At 38.1% G+C, this 23731-nt stretch overlaps 1 protein-coding gene across 2 annotated transcripts in view; it reads left to right on the plus strand.

Annotated features, from left to right (window-relative positions):
* Positions 1-23731, plus strand: part of SELENOI (selenoprotein I) — a 48882-nt gene that overhangs the window by 15562 nt on the left and 9589 nt on the right. The window contains exons 2-8 of one of the 2 annotated variants that reach the window (XM_011738044.3): positions 3081-3149; positions 3583-3691; positions 5903-5977; positions 10118-10380; positions 11991-12099; positions 20641-20689; positions 22331-22511. In XM_011738044.3, the coding sequence (XP_011736346.2) occupies positions 3081-3149; positions 3583-3691; positions 5903-5977; positions 10118-10380; positions 11991-12099; positions 20641-20689; positions 22331-22511 (855 nt within the window). Of the gene's footprint in view, positions 1-3080; positions 3150-3582; positions 3692-5902; positions 5978-10117; positions 10381-11990; positions 12100-20640; positions 20690-22330; positions 22512-23731 lie in introns of those variants that run through there. The other variant, XM_071076397.1, reaches the window with a different exon arrangement.

Consider the following 23731-nt stretch of genomic DNA (forward strand, 5'->3'; position numbering starts at 1 on the left):
AGGTCAGGAGATTGAGACCATCCTGGCTAACATGGTGAAACTCTGTCACTACTAAAAATACAAAAAATTAGCCAGATGTGGTGGTGGGCACCTGTAGTCCCAGCTACTCAGGAGGCTGAGGCAGGTGAATGGCATGAACCTGGGAGGCAGAGCTTGCAGTGAGCTGAGATCGCGCCATTGCACTCCAGTCTGGGCAACAGAGCAAGACTCTGTCTCAAAAAATATATGGGAGGATGTGTGTAGGTTATAGACAAATACTGTGCCATTTTATATAAGGGAGTTGAGCATCCACAGAGAGTCCTGGGGCCAATTCCCTGCAGATACCGAGGGGTGACTTTATATACTGTTTTTTCCTATACATACACACCTGTGATAAAGTTTAGGCACAGTGAGTGATTAACAACTAAAAATAGAACAGCTATAACAATGTACTGTAATAAAAGTTATGTGAATTTGGTCTCTCTCTCTCGAAACGTCTGTATGTACTGTACTCACCTATTTTCCGACCCTGGTTGGCTATGGTTAAAATGAAACCTTGGGTAAGTAGGCGACTGCTGTGCTTATTAAAGTGGGCTTCTGCTGAGAGGCTGGATGCAGCTTTAGAGTTTCTACCTCTGGCCATTAGAAGCAAACCACATTGCCCATCATCATTTCTTTTTTTTTGTTTTTGAGATGGAGTCTTGCTTTGTAGCCCAGGCTGGAGTTCAGTGGCACAATCTCGGCTCCCTGCAGCCTCTGCCTCCCGGGTACAAGTGAGTCTCCTGTCTCAGCCTCCCAAGTAGCTGGGATTACAGGTGTGTGCAACCACACCTGACTAATTTGTTTTTGTGTTTTTAGTAGAGATGGAGTTTCACTGTGTCAGCTAGGCTGGTCTCGAACTCATGACCTCAGATGATCCTCAGCCTCCCAAAGTTCTGGAATTATAGGCATGAGCCACACGCCTGGCCAGCCCATTGTCATTTCTTACTACTGTCTCAGATCTTTTGTCCAATTAATTTCATTTTAGTCAGGATGGGTTGGAGAAATGGAAGAACCTCAGACATGGAGTCTTTTGAATAAACATTAGGCTTACTGGTTGACTCTTTGCTAACGGTATTTTAAACATTTTCTATTTATTTACTTCTTTGTTCCATCACACTTTTAAGTCTTGAAACACTGATGTATTTCTTGCATATTCACAAAACTTATTCAGAAAGAAATTTTTATCTTTAATTATGAGTTTTAAAAATCAGATACTCAAATGATTACTACTTATTTTGTATACATACTGAGCATACATAGAAAATATAAGCAAAGCTGGCTGGGCCCGGTGGCTTACGCCTGTAATCCCAGCACTTTGGGAGGCTGAGACAGGTGGATCACCTGAGATCAGGAGTTCAAGACCAGCCTGGCCGACATGGTGAAACCCCATCTCTACTAAAAATACAAAAATTAGCCAGGTGTGGTGGTGCGCGCCTGTAATCCCAGTTACTCAGGAGGCTGAGGCAGGAAAATTGGTTGAACTCGGGAGGCGGAGGTTGCAGTGAGCTGAGATCGCGCCACTGCACTGTAGCCTGGGTGACAGAGCCACTCCATCTCAAAAAAAAAGAAAAAAAAAAAAAAAAAGAAAAACTTTTTCAAGTGTGTGACTAGTATAATATGTAAATTTCAGATGAATGAATTAGGTAATAATCGCCCAGGTAATACTGTGAACCCTCAAGGAGGGTTTGAACTAGGCTAATATTACCTAGTTCAAGACTTGTCTGTTACCAGTTTTGTATCCGTTCTCCCCCATACCTAGCAGTGTATGTGTGGAGTGAATAAGTTATCAACATGACCCTTAAAGTTTTACATGTTTATGTATGTCCTTTAAATTTTCCTTTACATTCTTATTAAATAGCTCAGTAACTGGGGAATAAGCTCCCTTATCATACAACCCTAACCTATTTTGTCTTCCTTTGCATATTTATGCAATTCAGTATCCTGCTATATGGGGATCTGTCATTCCTTTGGAACTTAAAACGTGTAATTATAATAGCTAATACTTACATAATACTTACTGTAGGTCAGGCACTGTTTTCACTTATCTAATCCTTATGACAATCCCTTGAGGTAAGGACTATCATCTTCATTTTACAGGTGAAGAAACTAAGGCAGAGATATTAAGTAACTTGCCCAAGCTCTAACAGCTAGTAAATGTATCGTAATGGTATCAAGAGGAAACACAGATTCCTCTAAGATGAGAGGGATGAAGGAGGTTGAGAAGGTGTGTGGTTAGTGTTTGAATGCATGCAGTGTGCATTTTACTGATCCTGCAATAAGTGAGGACATGTAAGCAATATAAATTTCTCTACTGAAACACTGTAATGTAAAAGGTGATTGAGAGTGAAGGATGAGTCAGTGATTATCCTGGCGATTTGGACTCTGGATGAGTATGTGCCAATGAAACAACCGCTGTGATTAACTCTGTGATTTGGGGTTGATCTTTAGACTTACGCTGTGACCCTTTCCTTCTCCCATAAAAGTAGTATCTGACTGTGCTTGATAGTCTTTGCCTCATTTATGTTGCTATTCTAGTTTTGCTACTCAGATTAGGACATCATAAAAATAGATGTATTCTCCAGGTTATTTTTGTATTATTATTATTATTATTATTATTATTATTATTATTATTATTATTTTTGAGACTCAAGTCTTGCTTTGTCGCTCAGGCTGGAGTGCAGTGGCACAGCCTTGGCTCACTGCAACCTCTGCCTCCGCCTCCTGAGTAGCTGGGATTACAGGCGTGTGCCACCACAGCCCAACAAATTTTTTTATTTTTAGTAGAGATGGAGTTTCACCACACTGGCCAGGCTGGTCTTAAACTCTTGACCTCAGTGATCTGCCCTCTTTTGCCTTTCCAAAGTGCTAGAATTATAGGTGCGAGCCAACATGCCTGGCTTGTATTATTTTTGTACTATTGCTTTCTTTCCTTTTGAGTAGCTGGGTCATATGCATGCGCCACTGCACCTGGCTTTACTATTATTTTCATTTGAGAAATGTTATTCTGTTTACTAGTAGACAAGGATTGACTCTGAATATTTTCTTTAATTTCTTAACAGTACAGTGCTGTGGATACCAATCCACTTTCTCTGTATGTCATGCATCCATTTTGGAACACTATAGTAAAGGTAAGATAATTAATATGCATGTACTTTCTTGTTTTAGTACGTTTTAAAGATTTTAACCTATTTTATGGAGTATTATAAATGCAACTCTCAGTTTTGTAAGATATCTAGAGAAACTACCCTTCCCATTCTCCGTTTCCTTAGTCACATACCTTTTGATTTATCATACTGTTGAAGTTTATACCCTGGGATTTGTCATTTTTGTAAAATCCCATTTAAAATTTTCTAAAATAGACTTAATGTTATAGAAGTTTGCTAATTATAGAGGTAGTTAAAATATAGAGGATGGAAGAAATAATGCTAATGGAGATTATGGTTTACATGTCTATAACTTCTCCATATGATCTTTCAAACTTATGACTTCAATTTGCATGTTGTATATATTGGACAGAGATTCTTCTACTTTAATTATTTTATAATTATTTTGCAAAAATAGGTATTTCCTACTTGGCTGGCGCCCAATCTGATAACTTTTTCTGGCTTTCTGCTGGTTGTATTCAATTTTCTACTAATGGCATACTTTGATCCTGACTTCTATGCCTCAGGTAAGAATATTACTTTATTATAAAATTTAAAATGTCTGAGTAGAGAAAAATGAAATGTGGTTGCTTATTTTCTGGTTCTGTTAAAATGTTCATATTTCCAAAAAATTTTGGATATTATAATGGCAGCACCTTGCCTGTTGAATTAGATATGTTTTCTAAAAAGCAGTGAGGTTTTGGCAGATAAAGAATAATTGGGTTTGCATGAAGATGGAAAATTAAAACTCAAAACTTTGCCTAAACATGAATACAAACAGGGCTCAGTTTACCTGTCAGCTCTAGGAATATCCCTTCTCCTTTTCTAGTCAGGAAAGAAAAATCCCCTTTCTTCTGAAGGAAATGTGATTATCTTTCCTCCTTCCCTGCATCCCCACTTGACTTGAATGACTCCTAGTTTCCTCTGAAAATGGTTCTTAGACCTTAAGTATTTATTGCTAAGTCTGGGCCCTTATTGGGGAAGAGTGGAAGGAGGCCCTTTTGGAGCCAGTGGTCAGCCTGCTCCCGCCCTCTGCTCCAACATCTCTCTCACCTGTTTTATCTTCACTCTGTTTCACACCAGGCTTCTGCCCCAGGCCAAAGAATTGGGATGATGAGGGAATAGTTGGAGATAAGTTTTGTTTTTATTGTTCAGTTGGTTGATTGCATTGAGAGGAATAGAAAGATGGAGATAGATGGGCGTTTTTTGCATTCTAAGAGAATTTATTTTCCAACAGTAATACTTAGAAATGGTGTAGTCAGGAGTGTTAGTGTTATAATTCATCTGTGTATGAGTTCAGCAGACTTTTCTGGACTGACCTGGAGAAACTGAATACCATTGACAACATTGTTTTAGTAGAAAAATTTGGAGTTTCAAACACTTAAGACGCTTTTTACTTTTTTTTTTTTGAGACAGAGTCTCGCTCTGTTGCCCAGGCAGGAGTGCAGTGATGCTATCTTGGCTCACTGAAACCTCCGCCTCCCAGGTTCAAGCAATTCTCCTGCCTCAGCCTCCCGAGTAACTGGGACTACAGGTGTACACTACCATGCCCAGCTAATTTTTATATTTTTAGTAGAGCAGGGTTTCACTGTGTTGGCCAGGCTGGTCTTGAACTCCTGACCTCAAATGATCCACCCGCCTTGGCCTTCCAAAGTGCTGGGATTACAGGTGTGAGTCACTGCGCCTCACCAAGACTTTTGATACTATAGAAATTCTGAATATTGAAAGTATACATATGTGGAACTTTACTGAAACTTTTAGTCATAGCTTCTGTACATGTAATAAAATGGTAATTGAAGTTGGAAATGCCAACTCTGAAGCATGAGAAGACCATAAAGTACACATGAATAAAGAGTAAGATTAAATTTTGTTAAGCATTGTTTGGGTATTGTGGGTTTCTAAAAATTTTTTTATTTTTTATTTTTTTTGTGTGTTTTAATCCTGAGGACACCCTAAAGAATGTATCTTTGTAACTAGAAATATTATTTTCTTTGACAACTCTAAATAAGATTGTTTACTTAGTTATTAAGGGAAGCAAACATACATAAATGTTATATATATCTCCCCAAATCATATAAGTTGAAGGACTAGATAAACCATCTATTCCCAATATATTTGGAAAATACAAGATGGGAGAGATTAAATGATACATTCAAGGTTACACTGCTGGTTGATTACAAAGCCAGGACTAGAACCCAGACTTTCTGATTCTCAGTTGTTTTGTCTTAGGGGAAAAAGTGAGCTCCAGATATTTCAGAATGATTCTGCTGCCCAAATCATTCAGTTGAGGTGATCTATCTATATCCAAATCAAAAGGTCTTTTGTCTTGCTAATTAATAGTATAGGAAAGGATAAGGTGAATGCTCAATACAAGTTTGTAATACAATCATAAACAACAAGAATTAGATTAAATGCAGTTAGTTTTTAAATTCCAAAAATACATTATTTTTCATTGTGGGCACATGAAAAGTATTTGTTTTCAAGTAAAGGTGAACACTCAGTCTTGAGTTTTGATAAAAGCTCAAAATAAATGCTTTACTGTTTATGAGGGGCTGGGAATTACTTTTTTGGTTTTATCAGTTTCCTGATATTATTTACCTAATTCTGGATTCAAAATATATTGTAAAGTACTTTAACTTCTAATGAACAAATAGCGACACTTCTCACTGTCAGTATATGCTATGGTAAGAACTACTATACTTAAACTGTATTAAAATCTTAGTTGCTTTCCTTTTCAGCACCAGGTCACAAGCATGTGCCTGACTGGGTTTGGATTGTAGTGGGCATCCTCAACTTCGTAGCCTACACTCTAGGTAAGGAATTGGTAAATACTTACTATAGTCAGTGACTGGTGAATCAGCAAGGATAGCCACCTATTAAAATAACATTTTCTCCTGTGCTTAATTCATTTTAACTAGAGTTTATTAGTATCCTGTTCAAATTGATAAATATGTTTTTGAGTTTCTCTACAAAAAATATTGTCATTCATTGTGAGGGTTTCGCAGAATAAGATGAGTTGGTAAACCACTACTTGTGGGCCAAATTTGGTGTGTAGCCTATTTTTGTTAGTAAAGTTTTACTGGCACACATCTATGCTCATTCCTTTATATGTTGTCTATGGCTGCTTTCCTGCAATAAAGACACAGCTGAATAGTTGCAACAAAGACTTATGGCCTGCAAAGCCTAAAATATTTATCATGCGGCCTTTAAAAAGTATTTAGCAACCTCTGGAATAAGACATAATTTTTGCTTAAGTTTGGGAAGTAATACTGCCATATGTAATAATTAAAAAACAGATACTATGATAGAACACAGTGGGAGAACACATAAGGAAGTGATCAATTCTTTTTTGGTACAGAGAGTGGTCAGGGAGTGGGCAGGGAAGCCTACTGTGCTAGACTATACTGTCTGTTCTGCCAAGAATGCTTTTCATTAGGATTATCCGCATGGCTTGTCCTGCGTTCTTCTCTCCTCCTTCCCTGCTTTATTTTTCTCCATAGCATTTCAAACCATGTAACATGTTATCTATTTACTTTCCTGCTTGTTTGTTATCTCTCTTTTCTAACTAAAATGTTAAGTTTTGTGAAAGTGAGTACTGCGTTGTTCACTACTTTATCCCCAGTATCGTAGACACTCAGTACATAGTGTTTAAATACATGTAAAATAGCAGACCCTGACTTCAAGTTGCTTAGATCTCTTCAGATAAAAGCGACTTGTTCTCATAAAACCAACATAACCTGCTACACGATTAAATACTGATATGGTAGATGTCATGCTGACCAGAGCTGCAAGAGTTTGGAAAAGGAAGAAATCAGTGACGTCTAGAAGAATTAGGGGAAAATTTAGTTAAAAGCTACATATTTAGGCAGAGGCTTTTGCGCATTTGTTATTACAGATGAGCAGGTCTTTAAGTGCTGCTGAAGGATTTGGTTGCCAAGGACTGCTGAGAGGAATAGGGAAAAGTTGAGAGTGACCCGTGAGCTCTGACTTTTGACAACACTCCATAAGATCCTTTTGATGTACCATCTATGTGTTCGAGGCCCACAGTTTTTGGCAAAAATCCTGACCTGACATGAACTATTTGTTGCAAACCAGTCTTGAATGAACATAAAGCAGTGTATAATCTTTATTCTACCTAGTGTGACTATTCATGACATTTTGCTATAGAAATACTTAGATGTTTGATCACAGGATGCTGCTCTGTGTCCTACTGGGGAGTCTCTGATAATATATGATATATGCCCTGAATTACCTTTTTAAGAAAAAAAAATTCTAAAGCATATCTGGACCTCAGACTTGTGGAGATGGAATGGGTATAGTGAGAAAATGTATAAAACCTAATTAATACGTAGTTTATGAATTGAGTATTGTAATAACTGCATAGGAATTACATTGAAAATGGGAAATTGTTAAGCCAGTAAATAATGAGAAAAGACTTTCTGGGAATATTTTAGCTACTTCAGGGCAAAAACTTTCCCAACTCTGTATAACAGAAATCTGGAGTATTTGGATAGGGAGTTTGGGATTCATCTTTTCCTAAAGTCTTCAACAATGTATTATGCCACAGACTGATCTAGGCACTGGGGAATATACTTTAGTGAGCAAGATTAACAGTAATTATAAGAGTTTTTAATTCCTTATTCTGAATTTTTACAATTAGCCTAATTCTAAAGCACTTAGTTAACAAAACTGTTTCTTTTGGGCGAAAAAGTGTATAATTCAGTGAGACAGGCTGTCTCTAACAGGTTCCTCTGTTTCTGCCTGTAAAATGAAGGTGTTCCACTGTGCTTTATCCTAAACTCTGGCTTTCTCCTCATTCCCTTGGTAATGGTGAGTCTCACTCTACAGTCTTAGTTAAGATTCCCATGTTTATATCTTGTTTATATCTAGCCCTCACCTGTGTTCTGAGTTCCTAATAAGTACCCTTGGATTGAGTTCCTTGACATTACCATGTGGATATCTCACTAACACTTCAATTTCAGTATCTGAAATTGTACTCTGCATCTTGTCTGTCAGTCTTGCTGCTGCTTCTGACTTCCTTTTTTCTATTAACACTACCACTATCTTCGTTACCCAGAATAGAAACTGGAGATTCTCTTCTTGTCCTTAGGCCTTATGCCTCATCTTTGCTGCATTTTATCATTTTTATTTCCTCAATGTCTCACCTACCATCAGCTTCTTATTCCTACTGCATTTCATCTCAGTTGAGGCCTACTAATTAGCGTCCCTCTCTGCAGCCTGTCATTCACACCGTCAGGTGCCTCTTCCTGAAGCATTGCTTTCACTCTTGTCATTTCTCTATTCAGATACCTTTAGTAACTCCCCATATTCCCTACAACTTTTAACTGGCTCAAACCTCTTTTTTAACCTTTTTATATACTTCACTCTTCACATGCTAGTCTCTAGTCAAACTAAAGTGCTTGGCATTTTCTGAACATGCATTGTGCTTTTCCACCCTGGTGTGTTTTGCTGATAGCATTCCCTCCTTTTGAAATGACATACTTCTTTATGTCTTATCAGCTGAAATCCAACTCATTCTTTATGTCCTCTACTCAGATTTCACCTGCCTGAAAAGCCATTCTAGATTATCTTAGCCTAAAGAGAACCTTTCCCTTATCTGTACTCTTCTATGGTTTGTGATATACCGTAGCTTTATTATCATGTTTTTGTTCCTTTCTCTCTTTTTTTTTTTTTTTTTTTTTTTTGTTGAGACAGAGTTTCGCTCTTGTTGCCCAGGCTGGAGTGCAATGGTGTGATCTCAGCTCACTGCAACCTCCACCTCCTGGGTTCAAGCGATTCTCCTGCCTCAGCCTCCCAAGTAGCTGGGATTACAGGTGCGCACCATCCCTGGCTAAGTTTTTGTGTTTTTAGTAGAAACAGGGTTTGGCCTTGTTGGCCAGGCTGGTCTTGGACTTCTAACCTCAGGTTATCCTCCTGCCTTGGCCTCCCAAAGTGCTGGGATCATAGGCGTGAGCCACCACACCCAGCCTGTTCCTTTCTCAATTGTAAATACTCTGAGTGCACAAACAGTTTATTCTAAGATTCTTCCAATCCTTATAGCACCAAGAATAGCGCATTAGTTTCAGTAAATTCAATTCTTATATTTGCTGAATATCCACTATGTGCATTTTCTGAAAGCACTTAAGATTATGGGGGCAGTAGATCTGTAAAGAAGTGATTATGATTTCAAACAGGATAAAGTAGATGTTGTGACTGAAGTACTTTTGGATCCTAGAGCAAGGAGGGGTGAGATAAGTTGTGAGGAATTACTTTGGCATGTTCGCTGGAAGCTTGAGAATTTGTAGCTAGTGAAACAATCCAATAGTTGCATAGATTTGGAGGTGTTCAGAGTCCAAGTAAAATGCTGCTTTCTCAGATCTAAAATTGACACCATTCAGTGTAATATGACATTTAGATTTTTAGATTAAACTTTGAAAAATTATATATTTTATTTCTGAAGTCTTTGTTTTTTGTTTAAAATTTTTTTTTAGAGACAGGGTCTTGCTCTGTTGCCCAGACTGGAATGCAGTGGCATGATCATAGCTCTCTGCAGCCTCAAACTCCTGGGCTCAAACAATCCTCCCACCTTAGCCTCCTGAGTAGCAGGAACTACAGGTCCACACCACCATGCCTGGCTAATATTAAAATTTTTTGTAAAGACAGAGTCTGGCTGTGTTGCCCAGGCTGATCTCAAACTTACGGGCTCAAGTGATCCTCCTGCCTTGGCCTGCCAAAGTGTGGGAATTATAGGTGTGAGCCATTGTGCCTGGCCCTGAACTCTTTGAAGTGTAGAATTAAATAATTAGATTTTTATAGTACCGGCTGATAGCCATACTTAACATTTCTGTGATACGCTGATTTGTTTTGTTTTGTTTTTTTCCAGTTGATTAAAGAAGACTTTCTCCATCCTGGTGCATATGTTGAACTTTTCCTGTGGTTTGTTTTTGTTGCAGATGGTGTGGACGGAAAGCAAGCTCGCAGAACCAATTCTAGCACTCCCTTAGGGGAGCTTTTTGATCATGGCCTGGATAGTTGGTCATGTGTTTACTTTGTTGTAACTGTTTATTCCATCTTTGGAAGAGGATCGACTGGTGTCAGTGTTTTTGTTCTTTATCTCCTGCTATGGGTAGTTTTGTTTTCTTTCATCCTGTCCCACTGGGAAAAGTATAACACAGGGATTCTTTTCCTGCCATGGGGATATGACATTAGCCAGGTGGTAAGTATGTGTTCTACCTTAAATTTTCAACATTGCCATGATACTTTTGGAAAGCTTTTGTCATTGCTTCTTTATTGCTCTTAGGCTTTTTTGATTAGAATTGATATGTACTTTAAAATTTTTTATTTTTATTTATGGAAAATTTCAAAAAAGTAGAATAGTATAGTGAATAGTAAAGTAGAGAGAATAGTTAAGAAAAAGTAGAGAGAATAGACCCTGATATACCTATTGGTTAGCTTCAGCAATTAGCACATGTGGTTATCTGGTTTCGTGTATAACCTCCCTGAGCCCTTTCTCAATTATTTTATTTGTTTTTTTTTGTTTTGTGTTGTTTTTGTTCTTGAGATGGAGTCTCACTCTGTCACCCAGGCTGGAGTGTAGTGGCGTAATCTCAGCCCATTGCAGCCTCTGCCTCCCGAGTTCACGCGATTCTCCTGCCTCAGCCTCCCGAGTCGCTGAGATTTCAGGTGCCCACTACCATGCCTGGCTAATTTTTATATTTTTGGTAGACACAGGGTTTCACTATGTTGGCCAGGCTGGTCTCAAACTCCTGACCTCAAATGATCCGCCTGCCTTGACCTCCCAAAGTGTTAGGATTATAGGCATGAGCCACCATGCTCAGCCCTTCCCAATTATTTTAAAGGAAATTTCTAATATTATATGATAAATACTTCACTATCTCTAAGAGCTTCCTTTAAAAAAAATCACAATGCCAGTATTACACCAAGAATTTAACTATTTCTTAATGTTATTAAATGTTCATTTGAACTCGATTTTGTAAAGAAAGATATGCACATAGAATTGAATGGTTGGCTTTTTGTGTTCATTGCCACCTTTTCAGTGTGTAGAGAGATTTCTTTTTTCTTACTTTAATGGCCTTGCTATTAACTCTCCCTGCCTTTGAATCCCAGCTTTTTGTGTTGCCATTTTGCCCATTTGCACCTACGTCTCCAGTAAAGAAATCAGAAGTTGGAGTGTTTGTTGAAGGAAGTGGTTGGGTGGGTAAATTTGGATCATCTTACAACTTAACCAATTTATGAGTTGCTGTTAAAGTGCTCCAAATGATGGCCAGTTGCTTGCATTGTCTAGAAGTTGGTTATTTTATAGCATTGTTGGCTAAAAGATTGGTTTTCTTTGTTTTTTTTTTTTGTGACGGAATTTCGCTATAGTTGCCTAGGCTGGAATGGCGGGATCTCGGCTCACTGCAACCTCTGCAGTGTTCAGGGGTTCTCCCGCCTCAGCCTCCCGAGTAGCTGGGATTACAGGCATGCACTACCACACCTGACTAATTTTGTATTTTTAGTAGAGATGGGGTTTCTCCATGTTGGTCAGGCTGGTCTAGAACTCCCGACCTCAGGTGATCAACCCGCCTCAGCCTCCCAGAGTGCTGGGATTACAGACATGAGCCCCCATGCCCGGCCAAAAGATTGTATTTTTAAAGGTAAGAAGACTTGCCACAAAAGGTAAGAATTGCCACATACCAAATATAAGCATACTTCTTGCTTTTACTAAAACTGTTTGACTTGACTTAATGCTGCATAAAGCATGGTGACTCCTGATCTTTCTAGCGTTAATGCTTCTGTATGCTTTTGTCTGCATTTTCCTTCCAGACTATTTCTTTTGTCTACATAGTGACTGCGGTTGTGGGAGTTGAGGCCTGGTATGAACCTTTCCTGTTTAATTTCTTATATAGAGACCTATTCACTTCAATGATTATTGGTAAGAAGCTCCATGTTGAAGCCTGTTTTAACCATCACTTTGTTATCAAAAGAGCCAGTATTTGACTATAACAAGCAACAACACCCTTTGCCTCACAAAACCTCCAGGAGGCAGAACAACCCTACAACCTTGTAGGATTTCAGCCTAACCATTAAGAAAAATAAGATTTCTTTGTTTTTGGGTTTTTTTTTTTGTTCAGCATCAGCTATTTCTAATCAGAGGGAAATACCAAAACAGATCACACAAGCCTGATAAAGTGACTATTCAGATTAACCTAGGCTGTATTGGAGGGTCCACATTTGGTATAGGTTTTATATTTATCTTAAAGTTGAAAATTACTAGTTTGTATGAAATATAGGACAGATGAAATGTAGAGATTATTTTATAATGTATCCACTCAAAAAATTAAGCTTGTATTCCTCTCAGATATCCTCCTTCTTAACCCACTGATTGCTAAAGATTTTTTATGGTGGTAATCTTTCTGTTTTGATTTTAGCTAAAGGGGATATCTATAGGATGATTGACTGAGTGGAGGAGGGTATTAGTGGTATGGAAAGAGGTAAAGAGAAATCTAGATTGTTATTTTGGGGCCCCAGGAGTGGCACTGAGAACCTTTGTAGAAGTAAAAAGGTATATGTGTGGGCTATGTCCTGTGTTCTGTTCTCTTATCTAAAAAATAGGCCAGGCACAGTGGCTCATGCCTATAATCCCAGCACTTTGGGGGGCCGAAGTGGGAGAATCTCTTGAGCCCAGGGGTTTGAGACCAGCTTGGGCAACATAGTGAAATCCTGTCTGTAGAAAAAACTGAAGTTAATCAGGTGTGGTGATGTGCACCTGTAATGCTAGCTACTTGAGAGGCTGAGGTCAGAGGATCACTGGAGCCCAGGAGTTGGAGGTTACAGTGAGCTATGATTGCATGTGCCACTGCACTGTAGCCTGGGTGACAGAGTGAGACCCTGTCTCAAAAAAAAAAAAAAAAAAAAAAAGAATAAATTAAAAAAATAACCCTTTCCCATTTGGTGAACCTTGGTAATGGAATGGGAATTAGGTAAGGCTTAGAAACTGTTTAGAAGACAGCATATTAGGCCGGGCACGGTGGCTCAAGCCTGTAATCCCAGCACTTTGGGAGGCCGAGACGGGCGGATCACAAGGTCAGCAGATAGAGACCATCCTGGCTAACACAGTGAAACCTCGTCTCTACTAAAAATACAAAAAACTAGCCAGGCGAGGTGGCGGGCGCCTGTAGTCCCAGCTACTCGAGAGGCTGAGGCAGGAGAATGGCATAAACCTGGGAGGTGGAGCTTGCAGTGAGCTGAGATCCGGCCACTGCACTCCAGCCCGGGCGACAGAGCAAGACTCCCTCTCAAAAAAAAAAAAAAAAAAAAAAAAAAAAGAAGACAGCATATTAGGCACTGGCTTTCAGAAAAGGAATGGTTTGGGCTTTTTTTCTGTAGCTCTGGACTACATATTTTAGGAGCTATCTTGAAATCTATCAAATGTTCATTTTTGATGCCTGTATAAACTGTTATTTCTTTACCTCAAAAAGGCTATTTTTCTTCTCCAATTATGTAGTGACCCTTTTGATTGTCCTATGGGCAAGTTTCCTGCATGTTGCATTTAAATGTTAAATTTAGATAAGACAGAATCCTCTGGTATATGAGATATATTTTTTAATGTTAAGTGTGTACTCTAATAGGCACATAATTTTCTTTATAATGTTTCTACTTTTATATAATAAACCCCTATGTACTGTTATCCAGTCTCAACTATTTTCAGTACCAGTGCCAATCTTGTTTGAAATGTGCCAGTATTCTCTAGCCCCCTGCTTAGCCCCCTGGGTTGTGTTATAATATACAGTTTATTTTACTTACTGACACATTTGCCTTTATATTTGACCTACCATGTGGTTGGTGTTCTTTCCCAGAAGTTTGAAGGACTTCCTTTAGGTTTTTTTATAGTGTAGGTCTGGTAGCAGTTTATTCTCTCTTTTTACTTATGTGAAAATGTATTGATTTTGCCTGAATTTTTTCTTTTGGCATTTTGAATACATCATTTTAATGTCTTTTGACATCCATTGTTTCTGAGTCAGCTCATATGTCATTGTCACTCTGTAATGTATTAGTTTTCTCTTGTTGCTTTAAAGGTTCTGTTTTTATCTTTGGCTTTCAGAAGTTTGACTATAGTGTACTTAGGTGCGGTTTTCTTTGTGTTTGTCTTTCTTGGTATTTGATGAGCTGTTGACTCTGTTGGACCTGTGAATTAGTATTTTTGACTGAATGTGGGAAGTTTTCAGTCACAGTTTTACTTCTTGAGATATTTTTTCTTCCCCTCTCTCTTCTCTTCTGGGACCCCACTTACATGTGTGTTACACAGGTTTGCTTGATACTGTCCTAAAAGTAATTTTCTGCAGCTTTATTAAGTTTTCTTTAATCTCTTTATTCTTTGTAGTGGATAACTTCTATTCATCTATCTTTAAGTTCATTGCTTTTTTTTTTCGTCTGCCATCTCCAATTTGTGGTTGAGCCCATCTAGGAAATCTTTCATTTAAGTTATTGTACTTTTCCCTGGGTGCAGTGGCTCACACCTGTAATCCCAGCACTTTGGGAGGCTGAGGTGGGAGGATTGCTTGAGGCTAGGAAGTCAAGACCAGCCTGGGTAACATAGTGGGATCCCATCTCTACAAAAAATAGAAAAATTTAGCTGAATATGGTGGCACATGCCTGTAGTCCCAATTACTTGGGAGGCTGAGGCAGGAGGATCACTTGAGCCCAGGAAGTCAAGGCTGCGGTGAGCTGTAATTGTGCCACTGCACTCCAGCCTGGGCAACAGAGTAAGACCCTGTCTCAAAAAAAAAAAAAAGTTACTGTACTTTTCAGCTCTAGAGTTTCCATTTGGTTTTTAAACTTTCCATTTGTCTGTTAAGATTCTTCTGTTCATTATTATCTATCATATTTTCCTTTAGTTCTTTGAACATATTTAACATTGCTGCTTTAAAGTCTGTCTACTGAGTCCAACATCTGGGCCCACATAAGAGTCATTTTCTGTTAACTGCCTTTTTTTTTTCTATTTCTTTGCATATCTAGCAATTTTGTTGTTGTTGTTGAAAACCGGGTATTATAGATTACATTTGTGGAGACTATAATCTGTTCCGCTCTGAGGATTTTTGTTTTTTTGTTCTGATAGGCATTTAACTTGTTTGGACTCAGATGCAAAAATTTGTCCCATCACATTGTATATTAGCTCTTGTCTCCGTTTGGTTATTTTTGGCTTTTAGCTGCTGCTTTTTTAGCCGGGTCTCTTGGGGGTCTCCTTTGTGTCTGTGTAGTTTAGTGGTCAGCCAAAGATTTGGGCAAAGTCAATACTGAGATTTTGGCGCTCACCTCTCTGTGATTTTCTTGCTTCTGGAGTTTCCCCATCCTGAATCTTCAGCTGCTCTTCCAGCAATTGTGTTCTACCCCCAACCCTCAAGCCAGTAAGAGTTTTGCCTTCTTCAGCCCAGTCTGAGTGTGGGTTGGAAACACACTTAGTGAGAGACAACAGACTCACATCTCACCAAGAACACCTCTGTCTTTGAAGGACAGCACGTCCTCTACTTTCTGCCTTCTCTTTCACTATGTTCTGTGGGGTCTTCTATTTGCTTGCTTAGTTTAGCATCCATACCCAGGAGTTTGGGCAGAGTATATTCTCAGATTTAGAATCGCAACCCTTCTGCATCTCTCTCTTCTACAATACCCCCCACCCTGCTTTCGAGTTCCTCTGCTGCTCTGAATTATGGTATCTGCTTCCACAAGCTGGTGAGGAAGACTGTGGCTTTCCTCATCTGGGTTGGGACGGGGTAGGCAAGCCACAAACTGGGAGTTGTTCCCCAGTGTTTCAACCGTAAATGTTTCTCGAATTTCTCTCTGCCCTTGAGTATTTTCTAGTACCTTCAAGTAGTTGTTTTAAATATCTTTGTCTGGTTTTTAATCATTATTTGTGAGAAGAATTGTCCTCCCTTTTTATGCCATCATTAACAGACACCTTCCTTCCTTTAGATTATTTTAAAGCAAATCCCAGATATCATTTCTTTTCATCCATAAATACTTCATTGTGTATCTCTAAATGATAAGGATTTCTGTAAAAGAACCACAATTGATGTGTTTCTATAGCTGCCAAGTACCTATATAGTTGCCTTTGGTTGGTATGCCTTTTAAATTTCTCTTAATCTGGCTGGACGCAGTGGCTCACACCTGTAATCCCAGCACTTTGGGAGGCCAAGGCAGGCTAATCTTCTGAGGTCAGGAGTTTGAGACCAGCCTGGCCAACGTGGTGAAACCCCATCTCTACTAAAAATACAAAATTAGCCAGGTGTGGTGGCGTATGCCTGTAATCCCAGCTCTCAGGAGGCTGAGGCAGGAGAATCGCTTGAACCTGGGAGGTGGAGGTTGCAGTGAGTCAAGATCGGGCCATTGCCAGCCTGGGTGACAAGAGCGAAACTGTCTCTAAATAAATAAATACATTTTTAAAAATGTCTTTTAATCTATGTTGCTTTTCCCTATTTTTCCTTTGAAGTTTATGTGTTGAAAAAAGTGGGTCATTTGGCCAACAGAATTCTTAGATTCTACATTTTCTTGGTTGCGGTCTCATGGCATTGTTTAACATGTTCCTCTACTTCTCACTTTTCCTGTAAATGATAGTTAGATCCGTGAGCTTAGTTTGTTACAGGTTTAATTTTGGGGGTCGGGGGCGTGCTGGGGAACAATACTTATTAAGTATTGCATTCTTTTGCATCACATTAGGAGGTCTTTCTATTGCATCACATTAGGAGGCAAGTAACGGGTTTAGATTTTGTATGTTCCATCTGCTACAAAGTTTACATCATCACTTTACCATACTTACATATATGTATATATTTTAACCTGCTACCTTAAACAATTAAGGGTTAAACTTCACCTAATAATATTAACAGACATTGATTATCATGGCTTAGGAATTCATTCATTCAATGGATAGGTAAGGAAATCAAGTTTTTAGTTTTATGATAAAATACCTCATAAATACATACTGATAATTTGAAAGCAAATTTTATAGTACAGAATTTTTCTTAACCTCATTGATCTTACATTTTTATCTCCTTTAAACCTATGACAAAATCCTTGGTTTTCAGTGACACAGAATACTCACTTGCTTTATTCCATGAAATACTCACAACAGTCTCATAAAACAGTACCTAAATCAGCAAACAGAGGAAAACTGAAAATTAAGATTTTGTTTATTTTGCAGTTTTATTTGTCCTTATGACTTGTCCCACTAGGTGTGTCCAGTCAGTTTACTATATTTTAAAATCACCACTCTGTGGTTATGCCACCAGCTGTGGATTTATACATCTAGGTTTTTTTTGTTTTACTTTAAAAATTACTTTTTCTTTTAAAATTCATTTTTCCTTTATAATTATGTAAAATATTTGTGATAACAAAGTCAAATTTACAGAACGAGGTATATTCAAAGAAGTCTAGCTTCTATTGCTACCCAATCCTTTCTTTTCTCATTGTTTCTTTCTTATTATAAGTAAATATTTGTGTTTCATTTTATCACTCACTTTCATAGATACATGGTAGCATTCCATTCTATATGTACCATAATATATACTGTGCCTTTTTTTCCCACCCCCCTGCTTAGTTGTATATCCTAGCGATCACTCCATAGTGGTCTCTAAGAATCCTCCTCAGTCCTCTTACAGCTGCCTGGCACTTCATTGTGTGGATGTACCATAGTGTGTCCAACCATCCCCCTATCAATAGACATTTGGGTTAGTTCCAGTTTTTGCTGTTGTACAAATTGCTGCAGTGAATAGTCTTGTATATCAGTCTTTTCATATTTTTGCCAGGGTGTTGAGGAAGAGGTCCCTAGAAGCAGAATTGCTATAGAGGACAAGTGTGTGCTGTTTTGCTAAATGTTCCCATATTCCCCTCCATATGGGTTGTGTGATTTTCTTTCCCACCAGCAGTGTATGACAGTGCTTGTTAATTTATAGTTTTACCAACATAGTATATTGTCAAACGTTTGAATTTTTGCCAGTCTGATAGGTAAGAAATGATGTCTGTACAGTTTTAATTTGCCTTTCTCTTACTATGAATGAGCTTTTCTAGGTTTAAGAGCCGTTTGTATGTCTTTTTCTGTATATTTTACATCTCTCAAGCAGGTTTTTTTTTCTATAGGGTTATTGGCCATTTCCTTTATTTTTAGAAACTCTTCATGTATTAGGTATATTAATCCTTTAATATAGATTATAGTTTTCCCCATTATTGTTTCTCTTTTTAATTTTTCTTAAAGTACTTTTTGTTTTGGTGGTTTTAATTGAAGTATCTACTTAATAAATAAACTGGAAATGTGAGGAACGAAAATATTTTTTATGCCATGCTATCCTTGGATTGTATCTCATTCAACTTGGTCCTTTTTTTTTTTTTTTTTTTTACAAATTCTACTCTGATTTTTCTCTAGCTGTTAAGTTTCCTATGTTATGAAGTCTGGGCCTTCACTTGTGGCAAGATGAAAAGCAGGTCTGCATATGTATAGTCTCTATCACTGTTCTCTACTTGAAACATAGAGCTTCATAGACAAGTATTTAACAATTAAGTACTCGTTACAGAAAGTACATTAAGTACTAAAGAGAAGAAACAAAAGATGCAGCCTTTCTCTTTGGCAGCCTGTATAGAGCCCCGGCTTTCTACGTGCTCACTATACTTGAGATAGTTATTTCAATATTTTTAAAACTAAAATTACTCTTGGTGGCAAATCTTTTGCTAGTTTGTCTCAGCCTATTTCCAACACCTCAGAGCTACGAGTACTTCTGCGTTAATTCATTTAGCCTTGGCTCCCCTCCAGTGCTTCCCAGCTTGACATGGAGTAAGCTGCTAAAAATTTCTGAGAACACTGAGGACCTCAGGTGGTCTTCTCTTTCCTTTCCCTTTAAGTTCGTCTAATTTGGGGAACTTTGTTCTACTTGGGCTTGGAAGTAGCAGAGTACTTCTTTTTTAGAGATAAGATTTCTGTTGGGTTCTAGTCTTTGTTTTAAGCCAAATGTCTTAGGAATTGTTTAGAAGGAATGTTTTCTACCTTTAATCTTTAAGGCCATAGCTGCATTGACCCTCAAACCAAGTAGAGTCACCAGGTAACTGGAATAGACAAACGGGCTAATATGTTGCATGACAATGGAACATCCAAATGAAGTGCCCAGCAGCTTGCCAGATATATTGATTCGGAGTTTGAGAGAGAAAATAATTAGGAACCTATATCACTATAGATCATAGGATCAAAGAATTTTAAAGATGTAAGGGACACTAGAAAATAGTTCAACCCATCCCCATTGTACAACTGGAATCTAAAGTTCAGATTGTTAGAGTTTGCCCAAGAGTCCGTAACTAGATTTTGCAATCATCTTTTGTAAGTTTGTAGTTGAGCTTTAAAAGAAGATTCTCAGAGAGAGAGAGAGAGAGTATAAGTACAGTGGGGCACCCAGAAGTAATATGCAGGAAGTAGAATTGCCAACAAAGGATACAGAATGAAATGGTGAGATGGCTAGTGGAAACATAGGGAGAATGGCATCACAAAGACAAAGGGAGGAAAGAATTTCAGTTTAGTGGATAGTCAACCAAGGCATTTCACTTAGGAGTCAGGAATGAAAAAACGACACTGAATTTGAACATTAGGAAAGCTTGGTAAATTTCAAGAGTATGATTTCTGCAAAGTTGGAACACAGTGAATAAAAAAGTTCTAAGAAATTGAGGACAACTGAAAAGTTTAGCAAATGATAAGACAAAGCAGAAGAAGATAGTAGATAGTGAGGACAGTAGAATCAATGGGAGGGTTTCTTGGGAAGGCCATCTTTGTTTTAAAGTTTGTGGGAAGAGAACCAGTGTGCGGATGGAAGTAGCTAGGGGGAGAAATTGAAAATGCTAGGAAGACTGGGTGCGGTGGCTCATGCTTGTAGTCTCAGCTGCTCAGAAGCCTGACGTAGGAGGATTGCTTGACCCAGGAGTTCGTGACCAGCCTGGAATATACCCAGACCCTGTTTGCCAAAAAAAAAAAAAAAAAAAAAAAAGCTAGGAAGGTAAAAAATAAATGTGAAGCAACAGGATTCCCCCTTTGAGTAGCTCATGCTTACTGTGCAGTTTCGGTACCCCATACCGTTCCAGGTATCTTAACATGTCATAACTCATTCACTTCTCGAAGCTCTGTGGGGTTGCTACAACTGTTATCTCTATTTTATAAATAAGGAAACTGAGGCAGTAAAACACCAACTTGCCTGAAGTCCCATAATCAGTTCATTGTACAGTTGAAATTGAGGCCCAGCTGGCTCTTTGAGTCTGCCCTCTGAATCACCAAATTGTACTGCCAGTCTTCCTGTTGTAAATGTTGTTTATAAATGTATTTAATTTTATTACAGAAGTAAACTTGAACCTGAAATGTTTGGGGTCTAAAAATATTTGTTTTGCATGATTCAGTGATAATGTAATAATCGCTCTTGAATAAGCGTAATAATTGAATACTTATTCCCTTTAGGTTGTGCGTTGTGTGTGACTCTTCCAATGAGTTTACTAAACTTTTTCAGGTAAGTATTTTATTTTTTAAATGGGCAAGAAATATGAAGTTTTAGCAGTTGTTAGCTGAACTTAGGGATCTATTTTCCTTTTAGAATCAGGACATTTTGAAAAGGTCACAAAACCTATATTTTAAGTCTAGAATGGGGTAGGATAGTTTGGGGTGTCTGTGGTGGCTAATGTAGTCATTTCAAACACAGCACAAAACTACTAGTTCTTTTGTTATGGTTTTGGACTAATCAAATAGTCTTCTAATGAGGCCAGGCACAGTGGCTCACACCTGTAATCCCAACACTTTGGGAGGCCGAGGCTGGCGGATCATGAGGTCAGGTTTGAGACCAGCCTGACCAACATGGTGAAACCCTTCTCTACTAAAAATATAAAAATTAGCCGTGTGTGGTGGCACGTGCCTGTAATGCCAGCTACTCAGGAGGCTGAGGCAGGAGAATTGCTTGAACCTGGGAGGCGGAGGTTCAAGCAGGTGGCAGCCTGCTTGAGCAGGCTCCAGCCAGGTGGCAGAGCAAGACTCTGTCTCAAAAAAAAAAAAAAAAAAAAAAAAAAATTTTGCAAGATCATAAAAATTCTGAATGTGTGTAGTTTAGGACCAAACTGGACCTGTGCTGACTTTTCTTAAATAGCCCTTCTGTAGAACTTCCCGTCTGGGTTGTGGGGAGAAGGGAGTTGCTCAGGTGGAGTTTCATTTCTCTGATCTGTGTGCTTCTCCACTTTTGCTGAGCCACACTGAATTTGCCTATTGTGTCCTGAATATATTTTGCTCTTTCTTTCCTTAGTAATTTTGCTCCCACTGTTTCCTTTGCTCCTTTTTCTTCTGGTTGAAACATTTTCTTATACTTCCCACTTCATCCTTTAGCTCGGAAATCTGCATAGCAGAATCTTATTTACGTTAAACCAAGCTCTATTAAACTTCTTCATTTATTGGAGCTGGCAGTCATTTATAGAAGCCATATAGTTTAAAGCTCTGAAGGATGTAGAGATTATTTCTCTACATTTTCTCCTCATTTTATAACAGCCAGCCTCTGATTGGGCAACATATTGCCCGAGGTCGTGTCATCAGTGGCGGAAGCAGGACTGGAATTTGGAGCTCTCTTCAGCTGAGCAGACATGTATTGTATAACCTCTGTGTGCTTAGAGACACTGAGATGTGGTATGCCAGTCGCACCTCAGAGTCTTTCTTGTGAGCTCTGTCTCACTCTAAGTTCTCTATCACTTTGTGTCAAAGCTGCACTTTGAGGTACTCTTCTAATATTTTATGTTCATCTTATTTCCCCCATTAGAATATCTCATAGAACAAAGTCCAAATTTTATTCATCTTTATATTCTTAGCACAGCAGTTGATAGTTTGGTTTAAAGAGAAAGAAATGGGATTAGAGGTCAGAAGATTTCCGTTCCAACCCTGGCCCTGCCACTTGGTAGCAAGTTTTGTAAATTTAAATTCTCTTATCCTCACTTAGCCTGTCTGTAAAATGGGATTAATGATGTTGGTTCTGTCTATGCCACAAGATTATTGTGAGTATAAAATAAGTGTATAAATAAGGAAACTATAAACTACAGTACAAGTACTGTATAATTTATATGTAATAATGTTCTTTATATTACTTAATTTTTTAATATTACTTGATTTTTTTTTCCAGAAGCTATAAAAATAACACCTTGAAACACAATTCAGTCTATGAAGCTGTGGTTCCCTTATTTTCTCCATGCTTGCTGTTCATTTTGTCTACAGCGTGGATCCTTTGGTCACCTTCAGATATTTTAGAGCTACATCCTAGAGTATTCTACTTTATGGTTGGAACAGCCTTTGCCAACAGCACAGTAAGTTTTTTTCTTTTAAAAATCATAATATATATTAGGAATGTATGACAGAATTTGATAATTTGAGAAATTTTTAATATTAGAATAAACAGATTTTAATTTAAAGATTTCTATTTTAGAAATTTGAAAGAATAGTAACCCCAAAAACTGAAATGCTGAAAATTATTTTGTTTTGCCCTTTGAAACCAATAGGATTGGAGACTACAGTAGTATTTTGGAACTGTGGCACACTTGAATTTTTTATTTTGGTTGCCTGCTGAAGAATTCATGGAAAAAATTTATAGATTCCCTTTAGACTCTAAATATATTACCAGTACGACTGAATTGGCTGTAGACTTAAATGATTATTCTAGGAAGCTTGGAAGAGATTTTTGAGAAAGAGAAAACACACACTTTAAAAATCAGCTGATTTTAAGATTAGGAACATGGAATTTAAAACTTTGTAATAACATATTTTTATAAATTCCTTTCCATGCTGGACTGTGCAAGACAGCAGACAGGAAGCAGAGATCAGGAGTTGAGAAAAGACCCTGATAGTCCTGAAAGCCAGAAGGTCTGTGTTCTAGCTCAGGCCAGTTCCTTAGAAGTTTTTATTTTGTAACTTAGCTACTCATCTTATGTTTCCATGTTTGTAACGTGTGTAATATCCCAAGTCCTGCTGACTTTATAGGGTTTAAACATCTAAAAACACTAATGCATTGTATAAAAAGTATCTCTGAAAGAATTGTATTTAAGTAAGCTCTTCAAAAATAAAGGAGCCAAAGAGGTTTTGAGATATTAATTATGGCAACGGGACTGAACTGGAGGTAGCACTTCTTCATTGCTATAAAGAAACTTAATTGTGTGGGGGTGTGAGAGGCAATTTTGAATGTTTTTTTTTTTTTTTTTTTTTTTTTTTTTACATATCATAGAGTCTTAAAATTGAGAGAAATTTCTTTTATTCAAACTGTTGCCCAGTGAAAGAATGCCTTCTATAGCATCCTTATTCAGTTAGTTATCTTCCAGCCTTTTCTGACACACACTGTGAGGGTGCATAGGTTTTTGGGCAGGGCCAGGGGTCCAGTCGGGCCCCTAAGCATTGAGAACTTCTGAACTTAGATAATGTAAGTGTGTTGGTTCAGGTACTTGAATGCTTTTCAAATGTTGGAATGACTAGTTTTGGAAGTGCTTTGCTAATGAAATTTTTCTTTTTTTCTCTCTTATTTTTTTAAACTAACGTC

Source organism: Macaca nemestrina, chromosome 13 (genome assembly GCF_043159975.1).
Source record: "Macaca nemestrina isolate mMacNem1 chromosome 13, mMacNem.hap1, whole genome shotgun sequence".
NCBI classification, from domain to species: domain Eukaryota; kingdom Metazoa; phylum Chordata; class Mammalia; order Primates; family Cercopithecidae; genus Macaca; species Macaca nemestrina.